Source organism: Mercurialis annua, linkage group LG7 (genome assembly GCF_937616625.2).
Source record: "Mercurialis annua linkage group LG7, ddMerAnnu1.2, whole genome shotgun sequence".
NCBI lineage: Eukaryota > Viridiplantae > Streptophyta > Magnoliopsida > Malpighiales > Euphorbiaceae > Mercurialis > Mercurialis annua.
The window spans coordinates 13,423,429-13,442,429 of record NC_065576.1 but is presented as its reverse complement, the minus strand read 5'-3'; the positions used below and the strand labels follow the sequence as shown (position 1 = coordinate 13,442,429).

The following is a 19,001-nucleotide window of genomic DNA, read 5'->3' as shown; positions in this document are numbered from 1 at the left end:
ATAACTCTTCGTACACAACTCCAAATGACTTGGTTCTTGAACCATTGAAAAGATTGAGATGTCTAGTTTATTTCATATGAAGAACAGAAATTCATTAGAGATCCTTAAATACTCTGAAATATCCAAGTAATAGAAAAGGGTCAAATCTGCAAGCCATCTAATGCAACGTGCAATTTTTCAATCTTCAAGACTTCATAGGCTGAGCTATATAACTCCGAATTCTATAATTCTTGATGTTTTGGAAAGCTTAGAGTGTATTCAACAATTCATATGAATAAAGCTTTCTCATTTGAGGTCATGAAGAATGACAAAACTATTCATTCATGAACAAGGATTAATTTGATATAATATCTTCGTTTCTTTGCAATTTCCTTTGATTCTTGGTCCATGACTTTCTTGCATAATTTACCTATAAAACAACACCTTTCCAGGCATAATTTCCTCAAAAATAGGAAGTATTACTAACAATCATACTTGAAAAAGGCTATACAAAATATGCGTATCATCTATACTATTAAATAATTTAATTACGTATTGCAATACCTAAAAGGACTTCTAGGGTGAAGTCTAAACGTTTTCTTGAGGTAAAAACGATTCAAATGGTTTTTAAAAAAGAAAGATATCATAAGTGTTATGTGATACATGAATTGTATGCTAGTCTAAATCTAGGTTCTCGGACCTAGATGTTTATACCAGAGATGGGTATTAATGTGTTTGCATTGTATGTTTTGTGTGTTTGACCCGACCAGCTGCCAAGCAGTCAGACCATGACTTAGGGGAGTCTGTCACACATACGACAGGGCTAAGTAGTAACTTAGCAGTACTGTGATTTTATATGTTTACTTTTGAATATCAGTATTCAACTGTTTTAAAGCCATAATCGTCGTACTATAAACTTAGCTAAGAGAGATCCATTAGAACGAGCTACCTATTTGGCGGAAATAGGAGTGTGATCACCGACACCGATTCTAGATATACTTCTGTCGAGGTATAAAGATACGTCTGTTGTGTTAAGTCATTAGGAAAGTGAATGCCCTGACTTCATGGGTAAACCCTGAGACGGAAGTAATATAGTTACGGTCGCGGGTTAAACCGTGATGGCAGTTTCATTATTACGGTCCAGGTACCACAGATACAAAAGAAGACGGCAATAATTCAATTCACGGTCCTTAGTCTATAGTCTATAAGCTCGCGATGTGAGTATGTCTGTTAGGACATTTGTGGACTATGATTTCAAATGGATCGACGAATTTATATATATAACTCTTTTATATATATGATGTGATTTTGGTATTTATTTGTAAACTGATCACTCACTCAGCAATATTTATATTTCTGACCCCGTTGTTGTTTCCCAATTTTCAGGCGATGAGCTTTGAAGTCAGTCGAGCTTCCACCTTCCTGTTTCAGGGGAGCTCTTATTTTGGTATTGTACATATGCTTTTGTACTCTTAGAATGCTGGAATGGTATAATTATGATATGCAAGCAGTCATGCCACTAGTCCTCTGTTTAGATACTCTGATGGGATCTAGTGCACGTGTCTGTATACCTTTTGGGTGGCTGCATAGTGGCATTATGTATATAGTTATTGAGTCGACCTCATGTTTTTGGGTGTCACCAAAACAGTATGTTTTATATACGCCGGCTATATGTAACCGGTCCGTTGTCTATTTTAATATGGTTAATACCATCGTTGTAAGACGCAGAGGTGTCCGCATTATTTTATTAAACATATTAACATTTGAAAAGAATGGCGTGTGGTTTGGAACATGGCTGCCTATGTATTAAGGCATGCGAGACTTAAGTCCATGGTTTCCAGTATCTACCACGCCAGGTTCTCAGAAGGAAGCGAGGGTTGAGATAATGCGGTTATCTAACCGGTACTTCTGAAAACAAGTTTTCTCTTATATTTGGGTCGAAACACTTTAAAACAATATTAATATATGTTATTTGCATTCCCTGTTCCTTTTTACGCATTTTTGAGTGAATTTGCATGAAAAACCGATCCAAAACGACGAAGCTGCTGCCCCTAACGATGACGCTTCTGCCGCCAGTACGAACCGCCGGTGCCGCCAGAGTACATTGTAGGCGTCGGTAGTGCAGACTGCCGCCGCCGACACTGTGAGTGGCACCATCCCTCTGCCTCCGACCTCCTTTAGACCCGATTCCAGATTTCTCCAGACTCGATCCAACCTTCTTTTTGTGTTTTCGGCCTCGTTTGAGCTCGGAATCAGGCCCATTTTGAAAATGAATTGTTTTAGTTGTAGGGCCTTTTGTAATGTTTAATGGGCATGTCCTTCTATTTTTTTTCCTCGAAGCCCAATTTGTAATCTTCCGGCCAATCGGGCCCTGAAGCCTAGATCCAGCACGACCAACAACTTCCAGACCCGATTTTGAGCATATCCAAACTCGTAATCGACTCTAGTTTTGTAATCTGTCCAGCCAATCGGGCCTTGAAGCATAGATCAAGCGCGACCAACAACTTCCAGACCCGATTTGAGCCTATGCAAACTCGTAATCGACTCTGGTTCAAACCGGCAGACTCGTATTGACGAGACGGATAATTTTTGTGTTTTCCCCGAGAACCATTTCCGACCACCAACAGTCAAAATGCATCGAGTGCCAAACACTCCGGTCTACAAGGTTTAAAAGTATTTCTAACCTCGTATGTATATCAACTGTCCATGTGTATGCTTGCAATGTTTAAAAGCTTTGCAAAAGCATGATCCAATCCAGTATTAACAGGTTAAAGGACTAATCACATTAATTAGATAAATCAATCAAAACCAGCAAAACACCTAAAAAATTTAGGACTGCCATGAAAAAGTAGTCAAAGGTTGTATAAGCATTTAAGATGACTATTACTAAAATCAATCAAACCTAGAAATCTAATTTTAGGCTTTGTGCATGTAATCAATCTAAACCAGCCAGTCCTTTGTTATTTGATAGAAACCTCTAAGGTTTGAATGCTTAGGAGTATTTTCTACTCGTCAAAATCGAGTCATATGAGCGTCATAAATAAGGTCCCTTTACTGCTTTCGTTTATGTTTAATTCCTGCAGTTTATGTTATGAGTTGTATGAATGTTGAGATGAAATAAAACAAATACATCCAGTAAAAGCAAACATAACTGATAAGCTAAGTACAAGAGTTTCGGTAGAATGCCCGCGAACCCAATATTTTGGTCTGGCGTACGATAATCTCACCCATAAGCGAGTGAGCTTATCCAGTCGGTATAAAAGGCATTCCTAGCTAAGCTAGGTGGCGACTCCATATTTTCTCAAACCCAGTCCGGAATAGAGTCCTGCCGTAAGCCTGGGCGAGCGGCCCCGAACCCCACTCCTCTTATGGTGGCGACTCCACTAGAGATTTAAAATCAACTATTTTTAAAATATAAAACATAAAGACGTTTTTAGAATTATTTTCAAAAATAGTTTCCATGGACATAACTGCACGACTTACAACTTATCAGTCAAATAATTTTATCAGATGTATTCTCACCTGTTGCATAGCATTAGAAAAATTCTCTTCTCATCTACTCTATAGGAGTCCTTATCTAGCTTCGATATTCATAGCCTCTCTCATGCTCTAGTGTTTCACTCCAATATCCATGACGTCTTATGTAGAGTAGTATCACTCACAGCCCAGTACCTCGGTTATTTGCACCCGTGATTGAGGAGACCTATAAAAATTATATCAGTATGTGGGTCTTTCAATATGTATATTTTTGGGTTTCCAAATTATTTGTTTCTTTATATTTATTCAACTATTTCTTGTGCTAAAATAATGTTTATTCCCTATTAGCAAATTTGCATTTATGGATGGGTGATGATAAGGAGATGAAAAGCAACTTTTTGATCTTGACTCCTCTAGTGGGTGATAATAGTCTTTGAATGGGTGGTGATGTTCTTTCTCCGATTATTAAGATTCCTTATAAACCATCTCTTAATAAGCAACATGTTACGACTGAGGTCAAGCATGGTTCTTGTAAGTGTTATAGTGATTTGTTGGAGAAAAGAAAATATGTTATTGCTTCTAAAAGTATTCTATTTTTATTTCAAAGCCTCTCCCCTCTATGGTACCTATTGGGTAGGGGGTGGATTTAGAGCCTTCCTCTACTGTAGTTGTTTGCCATGATGCTCATTATTTCTCCTTTTGGATACTAAATTTCTAACCCTTCTATTATTCATAGAATTGGTTAATTTATCTAGGAGTGTGCATCAGTCGGTTCGATTACCGAACCGACCTTTGTACCCAAAATCAATTAGTTATTTAGTGCTAAGAAAACCGAACCAAAATAAAGGCTAAAATTTAGTTCGGTTAGGTTGAAAACCAGATATATATCACATAGTTTACAATTATAACCAAAATAGCTTCCAGTTCAGTGGTAACGCGCGTTAGTACTTGAGGAACATATCCTGAGTTCGATTCCTGACACCAACTTTTATACAATTTAATTTTATACTAAGACATTAAAGAGTAAAAAGTTTAAAATACAGTAGTGGGATTCGAACACATACCTTGCATCATAATGTAGGCACATTCTACCATTGGACCACTAAAAATCTATGAATTTATTCACGCCATTAAATATATATCGGTTATTTTTGGATGGTTCAGCTTTTCAGTTTCCAAAACCAAAATCTAACCGAACATTACAAAAACCGAACCAAAATTTTTTATGGTTTGGTTTAATTTTTTGTTTCGGTTTCGGTCAGTTTTTGCGCACCCCTAAGTTTATCTCTCATTAGTTACTGTTATTATCATTCATTATTTAAGTGCCGATAACATCCGCAAGGGTGTCTTGCTCAATACGATATATGCGATGGATGGTATTGACGGTGATGAGCGAGTTTTGAAACTAGGCCCTTAGAAAGATCTGCATCTGTAAGGCTCTAATTTGTCAGCTAAAAATTTATCACAAGGATGCCAAAGAGCAGATACAAGATGTTCGTATTAATAAAGGAAGTTTACAGACATCTCTTCTTGAGAGTGACTCGTTTTAGAGGTTATAGAGGATAAGCTAAAAGGCCTTCTCGAAGGCAAAAGTTATAGGATGGAGCGTGATGTTGTGTTTATTAAGAGAGATGAAGCTTTCCGAGCTAAGGCTCTAGAAAAAGGGGCGTGTACTGATGCCTCTTCTCTTTTACATTTGATGATGGAGGAGTGATGTCGGGTCATAAAAGAACAATACCTCTCTCTGATGTCTAGTGCTAAGACTTATTTTTGTACCACTAACACTGCTGACATATCAACTTGTCAATAAGTTTTAAGAAAATTTAAAGATACATCTTTTACCAATCCTCTTATTGTTCCAGGGTCCAACACTGATCAACCTCTTGAATTGAGTGCTTCCTTTGGTATAAATGATTAACTATATTTTTTGAGTTGTTTTTATGTGGATGGGTTAGATCTTGGCTAGTCCCCTATGGGTAATAATCTTGATAAATGATGATGTAAAGCAGGAAAAGGCATCTACATATTTTATTTTGCTTCTCATATTATGCTACATTATTTGTTGCTTCAAAGTTTAACTTCACTCCTTGTTCTATTTTGACCATATGCTACCCTTTCGAAATGATGTAGTATCTAGATCTCGCTTCATTTTTGGATACATTAACAACTAATTTTCACCAAGCCTCTATCATTTCTCCTTCACCTTATAGCTAGAAATTTTATGACAAAGTCTAATAATCTTTGTGTTGTTATTGCTTGTTTTATTTGTACTTAACTTCATTCTCTCCAAACTAGACCGAACATTCACTAGTCTGCCAGATGATTTTGGTCTTTGTAGTGCCTTCCTCAATGGTTGATTCATTTGGAATACTTCTAGGAATGCTTGGAAATATATTTTTAGATTTTTGGTCTCTAGTACTAAATAAGCCGCTAATTTTTTTGATCGTCTGATATATGTTTTCTCACTCTTTAAGATTGTGAATGATGTAATACATCGGAAAAAGTTGGCCAACTTCATTTCTAATTAATATTAATGTCATTGTATCCTTATACACTAACATGTAAAGATATAACATATTTTTGACAATTGGTCTATTCAGGAGAGGTAGTTTTAACAAGAATTCTTTCAACGATCCAAAGATCTTCTCAGTCATCTCCTTATCTAAAGGCTTTTGTTGTCTTTAGTGTTTGGTAAAAATGGAAACATTACCTACGGACAAGGAGATGACTCTTATCTATCCATTTAGCATATGGACTTCCTTTTATTTGTTAAGGGACGCCATGTCGATAGCTTTGATTTTCTCTGGACTAGCTTTTATTCTCTATTGATATATCATGTATCTTATGGTTTTTTCTCTCTTTTAGCTCAAATATTTTTTTTGGGGTTCATCTTCATTTTATATTAGCTCAGTATTCTAATAATTATTGTCAAGTCTTTTGGGGTGATCTTGCTTTTTATCATTACATCACCCACTTATACTTCAACCATATCCCTAATATTTTCTTCAAACAAAAATTTCATTAATCTCTAATATGTTGTCCTCACACTCTTCAAGCGAAAAGGTATTAATTTATAGCATATTGTACTCTTGTCTGCGGGAAAGTTCAAGTCTTCACGTTTTAGGGGGTATCAGATGGTATCAATAGGTCATATCCACAAAACTATACAACTTGTAACATATAATCGAGTCACCAACTAGTTGATGTTAGAAAAAGGAAAGTAGTACTTACGAAAAATCTTGTTTAGGTCTATCCTACGCATATTCGATATTTACCATTCAATTGTTTCACTAACACAATGTTTGTTAACCAACTTGTACATTTGACATCTTTGATAAACTCTACAACCTTCCACTTTTCTACCTCTTCTTCTATTGCCACTTGTCGCTCGACGAAAAATCTCAATTTCTTCTACTTAATCGGTTTAGATGTTATGTCTAGGTCTATGTTCAACTCATGGAAAGCTTATTTCCTTGATTTCTTTAATTTGCATCGTCTCTATCAACAGCGTTTCATAATATTACTATGCTATTTTTTAATATCCTCATATCATTATCATCCCCTCTAATGTTGGGATTTTCGTCATCAAGTTCTTTATGCTCATCACAACTTTAGATTCAAAGTGAAAGGGTCTTTTTAATATTGTGTTACATTTCAAGCGTATATTTACCACATGAAATGACATTACCACTTCCTTCACTATTTCACCTCTCTTGCAAAAATCTATCACCAACTATACTAACCCCCGGACCATTGGGCTTCCCCTAGTCTTAATATTGGTACGGAGAATAGTCGTATCTCTTTCATGCTTCCTCTTATGTTATGGTGGACTTCTTATATGACCATGTTCGCCGCACTTCCTTGATCCAAACTTCTTTACCGTATAGTTTTTGAGGACTCCCTCTACTACTTGGGCCTCGCCTTGAGGTCCTTAGGATGATGTCTCAGCCTCTAGTTTGAAAGTTATCGTTGATGGTCTGATAGTCCACTTGTTTGGCATTTGATAGATGACAACGGTTTCCTCTCTATGGCGCTTCTTTTCGGGTTCAATATATTCTCCTACTATCTTGTGGTTTATTCCCGTACACAAATCCTCAATCAGGTTCTCTCCTATTGCTCCTCCTTTTTTTTTTTCATAAAGCCTCTTGATAGCCCTTTGTGTATCATCACTTATATCTCATTTTCTAGCTCTTAACAATATCTCGTTCAAGCCTATAATCCTCGTGATACTTGTAGTTTCCTTTGAAATTCATCTTCTTTAGTTTCCCCATAAATATTTAATTCTCTTTTATATAATTTAAGTACGCTTGTCTATTATTTATTAAAGCTTTTGAGAGGGCAAGGTGTTGATCATCCTATTTGAGCATTTCTTTTGTCATTAGCCTTTGGCATGTCTCAGTTTCTGGAGTCGTCCCTCTCGTTCTATTTTCCCTTTTTATATCTTATGTTCTCGTCTACATTAATGCATTTTTGTGCTACAACCTTGATCTTTTGATAGGTTTTAGACTTCTTAGAATTCAACTTGCCTCCCAATATACCTAATCTCGTTCCTCGTTAATGCTTGCACTCTTATGTCGTTATTTTATTCTTTGATTTTCATTACTTCATCAATGAACCTTTTAATATAATATCCTAGCAACTCTTCCTCCTTCTATTTACATAGGTACAACTCTTACGGGCCAGGTGTCCACTGTTGCGAGATAAGTGCATTTATCGTTCGAAATATAGGTTGTGGTGAAGTGGTGTTACATGGGTAGCTTCTTGGGATAGTTGAGGGTCTTGCTCGGAACAATCTTAGTGTATCCAATTATAATAAAAAAATAGATTCGATTTTCCACAAATTATGCCAAATGATGGATTATGTATGACCTTAGTGAGCCAGGTCTGTTTGGTATGAGAGTCGTCTAAAGAAACAATTGGAATGAGCTTATACTTTTACATTCAAGGTCCATTCTGATGTTAAAGTCAGTAAGGATAAAATGATACTAAACATGTAATAAAATGATTAGTTAATGAGGTAATTAAAAGATAATCTGTTATACCAAAAGTGGAGGTTTACCTACTTTTTTTTGACGAGAAAATTAGGATATATTAATTCGAATCCGAAGCGACAACAATTGTAAGAAATTCAGGATACTGGATAAACCATTCCAGATGATCTTACAAGGAACGGGCATAAAGCGCTAGCACATGCGCAGCCTGATTCGCAGATGGTCTTACATAAAAAAAACTATAAATAGAAGACTGTTTCGCTAATTTCACACAATCCATAGTCAGAGGGTCCATCTCCGCTCTAGCTGAATTCCTCACATCCAGGACAATTTCCTACACATCCGACTCTACTATCATATTCCGGGTATCTTTAAGCCAACTCCATGCTTCACAAATGCCCATAATTTTTGCTACACGAGCACCCACCAAATCACCATTACCATTCATAACCATGCAACCTATACCAATTGAGGACCCTTCAGAATTACATCCTGCATCCACGTTTACTTTCAAGAACTCAACAACCAGTTTGCATCACTTAAAACCACCATCACCCTTCATCAGTTCCTGACCAGCGTACTCCTTCTCGAACTTGCGCGCATTCTGGAAAGCCCTAAGCTGGAAACCAGCATTGTTAACAACTTCTTGAATGGACATCTTCTTCACATCTCTTACTATGTCATCCATTCTAGATTATTTGGTCCAACTTGAAGCTAATGGAGCTTTGAAGCCGAAGCCAGTAAAAAAACATAAAATATAGGATTGTAACCAACGCGAGTCACTCGCAAACTATTCGAAGTTTATTTAAGAAAATATTCAAATCAATTTAATTAATATTGAGTCGAGCTCAAATTAGAACTACTCGAATTGATTAACTAGTTGAGTTTGAATATTAAAATACTAGACTTGATAAGTTCACAAGTCCAATCGAGTTTTAATTTTTTTTTATCCTTTATATATATTATTTGTATCATTTTTTCAATAATTATGTTAAAATTTATGTTTTAAAAAAGGGTTAATTCTTAAAAAAAATCACGAACTTTACACGAAGTTTCATTTTAATCATGACCTTTAAAAGTTGTCATTTAAAAGCACGAACTTTCATTTTATTTCAAATCTATCATCAAAGTAAAATTCGGTGTATTTTATCGGACTAAAAATTCCTAATCCTAGATACTCTAACCGAAAGATAATAAGATTTGATGTTAATTAATAACTTGGGTTTTTCATTAATGGTTTAGTGAAGAATTTAGTTAATAAAAATACACTGAAATGATGAATTTGAAACAATATGAAAGTTCGTGCCTTTAAATGGCAACTTTTAAAGGTCATGATTAAAATGAAATTTCGTGTAAAGTTCGTGATTTTTTTAGAAATTAACCCTTTAAAAAAATGTTTAAATATATAGTTGAACTGAGTCTAAATTTTAATTATCCTACCGAATTCAAACTTAAATACCAATGGTAAAATCCGATTGGATCCAAAGTTTATAAAATCGAATTGAGTTCAAATTAGGAATTGTTTAGATTCGATTAGATTATTTTCTAGTAAATAGATTATTCTTCAGGTACGAAAGCTTTGAATAGAAGGTTTTTAGCCACCTTTAGTGGTTTTTAATATATTTCGATTCATAAAAAAATGGCTAATCACCTTAAAAACTACAGACCTTTCATTTTATTTTCAATAACACCCCGATCTTGCAATTTCGTCAATTGCACCCTATTTCATATTTTTACGTTTCAATAGCACCCTAATTTAGAAAAAATAAATAATTTTACTATAATAAGGATTAAATTTTATAAAACAATCAAATTTAAGGGTCATTTTATACCTTTTTCCACTTGGACAATTTCTAATAAGTTCCTAAACTTAAAAAACTTTCAAATAAATCCTAAATAAAAAAATTAATTAAATACATATACAATTAATTATTTAATTCAAATTAAATAAATACCTAAAACGGAATCCGCCATCCCCGCCACCCGCCGCTCTCCGGTCTTCACCGGCGACAAGCTGCTCTTCTTCCATGGAAGGATTTGTTTTGAATTTTAAAATATTATATAACATTTTGAGCTTTTCAAAAATATGAAGGATTTGTTTTGAATTTTATCCAAATAAAAAGAGTTCAATTTAATATTTTAGGGTGCTATTGAAACGTAAAAATACGAAATAGGGTGCAATTGACGAAATTATAAGATTGGGGTGTTATTGAAAAAAAATGAAAGGTCAGTAGTTTTTAAGGTGATTAGCCTAAAAAAAATAAGAAAAAAAGGTGGAGAGGAAATGAAAAATGTTTTAAAAAAGAAAAGAAAAGGAAGAGGGAAAAGGCTGTCATCCAGGTCAGCCTATCTTTTGTTCTCGTGGTTCAAATGATTCCTTTTCTATTACCACTTCATTCTTTTTTTTTTATTTAAATTTGGTCCAAATTTCATTTGCATTTCAAAATTTCACCCCCCTCCCTACTATTTATACCCTCTCCTCACCCTCCTTTGCTTAGCCTTTTACAATAGAAACAGAGCTCCCCAAAATCTCAAACTTCAGATCTTTTTCTTCATCTAAGGTAACCATCCTTTATTATTTGTTTTGATTTTTATGTTTGAATTTGTTTTTGTTTGTTTGTTTTGCTTTTGATCTCTGAATTTTGTTTATTGATGTTTAGATCTGTAGCTAGGTTTAGCTGATTATTATCTGTTTCATTTTTGATTTGTTAGATTTAATTGTCTGATCTGCTTTAGTTTTATCTAGATCTGTGTTTTTTTATCAATTGATTTGGTTTATTTAAAAAGTTAGTGCCTTTGCATGATTTCTTAGGTAGTTAGCAGAACATAAATAGATTTGATTAGCAAGCCATTGTAATATTTTGAAATTCAAACAGTTTTCTAGGTCTTTTATGGAGAAAGATTGATACTTTATTTTTTGATCTCTATTTTATAGTATAATAGAAATGTTAATGTTGGTTTGCTTGGTTGAATTGTATTTCGTTCATTTAATGCAAGATTATAGCTGAATTTTACGGGTTCAGATTCTGAACGAAGATGGCATTATAAGCTATGCTTGATTGGATTTGCTCTCGTTTCATTGTATGTTGATGCAGGAAATTAAAAAATGGCCGACGCTGAGGATATTCAACCCCTCGTTTGTGACAATGGAACCGGAATGGTTAAGGTGAGTAATAGTGTTTTGATGTTTTGAATTTTCGGTTGAATTTTGTTGGGTTACTTGGTTTTCAGATTGTTGATGAGGTGTTTCTTAATCTGCAGGCTGGGTTCGCTGGCGATGATGCTCCCAGGGCGGTATTCCCGAGTATTGTTGGAAGACCCCGACACACCGGTGTCATGGTTGGTATGGGTCAGAAGGATGCCTATGTGGGTGATGAAGCACAATCTAAAAGAGGTATTCTTACCTTGAAATACCCAATTGAGCACGGTATTGTCAGCAACTGGGATGATATGGAAAAGATTTGGCATCACACTTTCTACAATGAGCTCCGTGTTGCACCTGAGGAACATCCGGTTCTTCTCACTGAGGCTCCTCTCAACCCTAAGGCTAACAGAGAGAAGATGACTCAAATCATGTTTGAGACCTTTAATGTTCCTGCCATGTATGTTGCCATCCAGGCCGTTCTTTCCTTGTATGCCAGTGGTCGTACAACTGGTTAGTATTATTTGAATTCTGCATTGTTGTTATTTGTATTATGATTTGTTTCTTACTGGCTTTTCATTTGTAACAGGTATCGTCCTTGATTCTGGTGATGGTGTGAGTCACACTGTGCCAATTTACGAAGGTTATGCTCTCCCACATGCCATCCTCCGTCTGGACCTTGCTGGTCGTGATCTCACTGATGCTTTGATGAAGATTCTCACTGAGAGAGGGTACATGTTCACCACCACTGCTGAACGGGAAATTGTCCGTGACATGAAGGAGAAACTTGCATATGTCGCCCTTGACTATGAGCAGGAACTCGAGACTTCTAAGAGCAGCTCCTCTGTTGAGAAGAACTACGAGCTTCCTGATGGTCAGGTAATCACCATTGGAGCTGAGAGATTCCGTTGCCCAGAAGTACTCTTCCAGCCATCTCTCATCGGAATGGAAGCTGCAGGAATCCACGAGACTACATACAACTCTATCATGAAGTGTGATGTGGATATCAGGAAGGATCTTTATGGTAACATTGTCCTCAGTGGTGGTTCCACTATGTTCCCTGGTATTGCAGACCGTATGAGCAAGGAGATCACTGCTCTTGCTCCCAGCAGTATGAAGATTAAGGTGGTCGCACCTCCGGAAAGAAAGTACAGTGTCTGGATCGGAGGATCTATCCTTGCATCCCTCAGTACCTTCCAGCAGGTGAATTTTGTTTTCAACCTTGTTTTACAGATGAAATTTGGCTCGAGGCTGACATTTTTGTTTTCTATCAGATGTGGATTTCCAAGGGCGAGTACGACGAGTCTGGTCCATCTATTGTCCACAGGAAGTGCTTCTAAGCTCTTCAAGTGCGTCAATGGTGAGTTATTTTTCAAATTTAGTTGGCTTTTTCGCGTCAAGTTGTCATGTGAACTCAAATATGGTTGATGTGGACAAGTATTGAGGTGGGCTCGGGCGAAGGAGGGTACGGTCTGATCTTTGATGTATCAAACAGCTTTCCATTTCTCGCTATTGATGTTGTTATTGCCGGAAGTGAGAGACTTTAATTGTAATAGTCCCTCTGGATAGATACTTTGGTATTTAAGTCTTTACTTTCCTCGCAATATTTTGTGGTTCTTTTTAGTAGGATGCTTGTAGTCGGAGAGTGGTTGTGATGCTTTTTCTATTATTATTTATTTTTTTATGGTTCCAACATTTGAAGGTTTTCTTTTTCTCCTGGAAACATTGTTAATAGTTATTGTATGAGAAATTTTTATTTAGAGTCAGTTTGCAGTCATGAAACTTATGAAAAATAAAATTAATACTATGTTTGAATTTTTGGTACAGATGCGGACTTGTTAATGAGTGAATTTTGCTTAAATGGGATTTAACCCAATTTTGTGGCAATTGGAAGAATATTTCATTACAAGAGCTATTTTTCTTTTTGACACGAAAAATTGCAATTTATTAATGAATATTCACCTTTACAAGTTTGTTAATTGGAAAATGAACATTTTTATCAAAGAAGTAATTCTTGTTAGAAAATTTCTCATTTAGCAAGAGAATGAGCAATTTGGTTACAAGATCCATTTGTATATTTAAAACCGCTTGGCAATTCTTCATGAAAAGTTGTAAATAATCAAGTATGAAATAATTTAAATTAATAAGATATATTTATTTATCAATTAGATTTTTCGTCTTACAGAATTTATACAATTGACAACAGACTATTAAAATTAATTTTTATGATAGTTAAATTAATTTGGTCATAATTATAGACAAAAGAATCATTTTGCCTTTTTAATTTAATTTATTATCCTGAAATTTTATATTTTACCACAAATAGTTTCTCTGTACATTTACAATTATAGATTTTACTAACTACAAAATAATACACAGACATAAAATAAATCTATGCCTCTTACAGAATTTATACAATTGACAACAGACTATTAAAATTAAAAAAGTAAAATTTTATATCTCAAAAGAGTATTCTAAATAAAATAAAACAAATTTAAAAACTTTCTTTTTTAAATTAATTATTTTAGGTTAATTTCATAAAAAATCACGACATTTACACGAAATTTTATTTTAATCACGACCTTTAAAAGTTACCATATAAAATTATGACCTTTCATTTTTTTCTTTCAAATCTATCATTATAGTGTATCTTTTTTTTACTAAGTTCTTTATTAAACTATTAATTAAAGACCCAAATTATAAATCGACACTAAATATTATTATCTTTCGGTTAGAGTATGTAGGATTAGTAATTTTTCGTCAAAAAAATACATCGAATTTTACTTTGGTGATAAATTTGGAACAAAATGAAAGATCGTGCCTTTAAATGTCAACTTTTAAAAGTTGTGATTAAAATGAAACTTCATGTAAAGGTCGTGATTTTTTATGAAATTAACCCATTATTTTATTAAGAAGGAAATACTTTATTTTATTACTAATATCTAAATAATAATAATACAAAAATACATAAATTTGTGGTATTAGTGCTTTTATAAAGCTCAATTAAAAAAAATTGAAAATTATTAAAAATTCAAGACATGTCTTTGAAATACTTACGATGGCAGTGCCAATAAGCATTTTTTTTAAGAACAAATGACCAAAAAATGCTAAACTTTTCATGAAAGTGTCACAAAAGTTTAAACTTTTTAATTTTATTCAATTTATCCTGAAACACATAATTTCGTTTCAATTTTGTCCAATTATATAATTTACCCATGTAGCGCTTACGTGGCGCTGATGTGAAACTTTCCCCAAGTAATACACCAAATCACAACATTCTTGCTTCTTTTGGACTTAACCGTTACGTCCGAAACCTTGTACATAAGCGAGTTAGGGCATAAATATTGTGGTTGAAGGGTTAATTGATGAGTTGAGTGTAGTATACTCGAGTTAAGCAATTTCTGAAATTGTTAGGTTTCCATATGGTTGGTTAGGCACCTTCTCAAATCTTATGGAATAAGCAAAATATAATGAGAGGACACACATTGTGAGTTGGATTTGTAAATTATAAAAGGAAACTTCTCTTTTTTCTTTTGAAAAAACAAGTGTAAAGTCATATTTATTATGAAAAAAACATTAGCATTCCCCCCATGTTACCCACTCCAATCCATGGGGCTACACATGTTTAGTATATAATAATAATAATATAGTTTAGATTATTCACATGACAGGAAGGCAAAAGATTTAGTAGCAAACCAAGTTCATGATAATTATTTTCCCCCCTTTTTTTTAAGAATGACATGAGGAAGATTGGTTGGAGCTAGGGTGTAATACAGTCATGTCAAATAGAAACAATGTCTAATTTAAATCCGACACGACTAAAAATTTTGAATATTAGTTTTTTCTTTGATAAATAATAATTATGTTAGCTCAATCATAAGAAGTGGTAGGCAAATAAAAACACTAGCCCGATTGAAAAAAATCTAGTGATCTAAAAAGATCATTTCCGTTACAGGTAAAGTTAGGATTATGAAACTTATAATAAATCACTCCTTTGTTAATGCAAATAAAAATCAAATTTAAATAATTTGTCTCCTAATCTTAAAATCTTTCTATTTCTCGCTTTCCAAATCTCCCAAATGCTAAAGAACCAAATTGTACTCCATAGACTATGAAACTGAAAACAAGAAAGCTCTAACCATTTGTGAATACTTTAAAATTCGAATTCAATTCCGCAAGTGATGTTAGTTCAAATAGTTCGTGAGTTGAATCTATTCAATTACATTTCAAATTATGGCGTTTATATGGTTGAAATTAGAAAAAAGTAGGGTGGGCAAAAAAACCGATCAAACCGATTAACCGAACCGAAACCGGAAAACCGAACCGGAAAATGTGGTTAACCGGTCCAACGGTTTAGGTTTAGGTTTTTGATTTTTAATTTTCATGGTTAATGGTTTAGGTTTAGGTTTTGGATTTCTAAAAACCGTGGTTAATCGGTTAACCGGTTTATATATATATATATATATATATATATACATTCATATATTTTTAATAATTAATAAGGTATATTTTATGATCTATAAAATAATATGGATTTTATAATATACACAATAAAATCTAAATATAAAAATATATTGATAGATATTTTATTTAGGAATATTTCTATATTTTAGGAGAATTTATATGTAAAAATATTTTGAAAGAAATTTGTTTTCCTTATTAAAATATTTACTTAACAGAAATAGGAATATTTAAGTATATAGATAGCAGGAAGTGGACGTGAACAACACCACAAACAATTCAAAAAATACAAACCTATCTTTAATGTTACTTATAAATTATTTGTAAATAATAATAGTTTTAAATATTTGCATTGACTTAATTATTCATAAGATAGTTTAGATTTATATTTTTAATATAATTTGAATTTCTATGGTTTTTTTTGTTTGCTAAAAAATTAAATAGAATTAAAATTTTATCTTTTTTTGTCTTTAATTTTTCTAATGGTTATATGGTTAAAAACCGCAAAACCGAAAAACCGAACCGTTTTTGATGGTTAACCGATTTACCGGTTAACCGTTTAAAATTTTAGGTTTATGTTTTTAATTTTAAAAACCGTATTACAATGGACCGGTTTACAAATCACCCTCATGGACCGGTTAACCGGTCCATGCCCACCCCTAGAAAAAAGGAGATCAAATAGCAAACATTTTTTGCAAAATTTTAGGCAAATCACTAAAAAAAAAAATTCACTTTATTAAGGGAAAAAATAGAATTTTAATATTGTTGTCCATCCTTAATTATACAAAATAATATATTAAAAAAATCAAATTAAAAATTGGGCGGTGCAGTAGGAATGATGAGCGTTGCACAAATTGGAACACGAAAACGTGAAAGCCTCACATTCACAAATGAGGTACCCAACCAACCAAAAGCCTTATCATAAAAAAGATTCTGTATAAGCTGTTTGATTGGCTCATAAAGTTTAAGAAACCAACCTTCTTTTGTTCCCTTTTAAACCAAATCTGAAAGTGACGGTTTACAAATAGATGAACATGTAGAATTAGAGGCGGGTAATGTGTGATTTTGTGCGGATTCAAATAATAACTAGTTATCCAAGTTTGGATAAATTTTTGTTATATATTTTAGAAAAAATAATAAAAAAGTACTAAACGCTCCTATCTTTTTAAAGATGCTAAATTTTTAAATTCTTTTCGCTCAACACTTGTTATTTTTTAAATTTGTACCAGTCCACGAAAAAACGACATGTGTCGCTTGTCAAAGCACTAGCTTCTTCAGCACGTTGTCTCTTCAATAGTAACACCTCAATGTGTTAGAAATACATCTGTGATATATCGCAAATACATTACACATATATATCTGATACATTTGTGACGCATCTCAGATACATTACGCATACATATCAGAAACAACTCAAATACATTCTCTTTTAAATATATTATTAATTTATAAGACATGGCTGAGATGTTTTTAGATAAATTTGATAGGTACATTCTTGATATATAATTTATACGTGATAGATAATATTCTTGATACATAATTGTTTACGTGGAAAATATCCAACACTCAAACCTGTGAATTTATGATTGGGTTCTGTCTCGGTTTGATGCTTTAATCGGTCGAGTCGATCAGTGATGCAGGTATTTTATATAGCATTTTTTTAGGTGTAAAATTGTGTTATTGACTTTATTTATTACGCTTGTAAAGGTGTTTGATTTGTAGGATACTGCAATTGGAAGAAAGCGAGACATTTAAAGATCGAAAGTAAGAAGTTTGCGGGATTTGTGAAGTAGTAGGGAGCTGAAGCAACTTCCTGCCGAGTATGCTGCTCCTGCCGGCCGGCAGGAAGCTGTTGCTCAGCAGGAAGAGATGTTGTGGCAGCTTCTTGCCGAGCAAGGTGAATCCTGCTGGCGGCAGGACCTCTTTCCCCGGCAGGATGGTCTGACGAGGGTTAAATGCTGAAAATCCTAATTCTAAACGGATTCCTATTTCGACTTGAATTCCGATTGTAATAAACTATTAGGGTTTCTTTTATAAATAAACTCAGCTAAAGGCTATGTAATCATCTAGTTTTTCATTGTTTTAGCTTACAAACAATTTGTGTTTTAGCTTCACTTTGTTTTAGTCCTTAGAGTTATTTCAAGACTTAATCTTTCGAAACTTGATTCGAAAGCTTGTATTCCGAATAATTCCAGGTTTTTATTTAATTATTTTTATTTCAATCTTTCATCTCAATTATGTTTATTATTGTTAATTGTTTATTTACCTTAAGCATATCTAGCTAAATTAGTTGACTTGAAATGTTGTGAGTAGTATGAATGTTAGATTTAAATTCTGAAAACTAATTTTTTATATCTTTCTTTGTTAGCCTAATACCTTAAAAAAACCCCAACCTTTTAACCCCTTTTCAATCCTGCCCTGACGTTGACGTTGAAAACTTGTCAATTTTACCCTATTTTGCATTTTTGTGCTTCAATTGTACCTTGAAATATTAAATTAACGTCTTTTTTATTTGGAAAAAATTTAAAAACATTCTTCATGTCTAGCGTATATTAATTATATATTTTTTAAATTTATTTAAATTTAGTTAAATGAATTAAGGATTTAAATTGGTGTTAATTTGATTATGATTTTTAGTTAGTTTTTAAAAATAAAGGACTTATTTATACTTTTTGAATATAAAAGAATTTAATTGCATCTTTAGACTTAGATAATTGAATGATTTTATCATTTAAGTAAAAAAATATTAACAAAAATTAAAAAATTGGGGTACAATTGAAAACGGAAAATTTAAAAGTGGGTAAAATTGACAACTTTTCAACGTCGGGGTGGAATTGAAAAAAAAATTAAAGGTGAGGGGTTTTTAAGTGATTAGCCTTCTTTATTAATGCAATCCTTTGTTATTGAGAGTAATGCATTTGATCACTTGATCAACAATCACATGAACTTAG

General features: G+C 33.4%; 1 protein-coding gene across 1 annotated transcript; it reads left to right on the top strand.

The window, feature by feature from the left end:
- Positions 1–10,897: 10,897 nt before the first annotated feature.
- On the top strand, positions 10,898–13,355 carry LOC126655157 (actin-7). The gene is made up of 5 exons (XM_050349177.2): positions 10,898–11,008; positions 11,543–11,613; positions 11,709–12,102; positions 12,179–12,792; positions 12,864–13,355. Exons 2-5 carry the CDS (start codon positions 11,554–11,556, stop codon positions 12,927–12,929), a joined length of 1,134 nt encoding a protein of 377 aa, XP_050205134.1. The 5' UTR covers positions 10,898–11,008; positions 11,543–11,553; the 3' UTR covers positions 12,930–13,355.
- The last annotated feature ends 5,646 nt before the right edge of the window (positions 13,356–19,001 follow it).

Coding starts and splice junctions, on each gene's coding strand:
- LOC126655157 (XM_050349177.2), top strand. CDS start 11,554: ATGGCCGACGCTGAGGATATTCAACCCCTCGTTTGTGACAATGGAACC. Junction 12,103..12,178: donor TGCCAGTGGTCGTACAACTG/GTTAGTATTATT, acceptor CATTTGTAACAG/GTATCGTCCTTGATTCTGGT. Junction 12,793..12,863: donor CCCTCAGTACCTTCCAGCAG/GTGAATTTTGTT, acceptor GTTTTCTATCAG/ATGTGGATTTCCAAGGGCGA.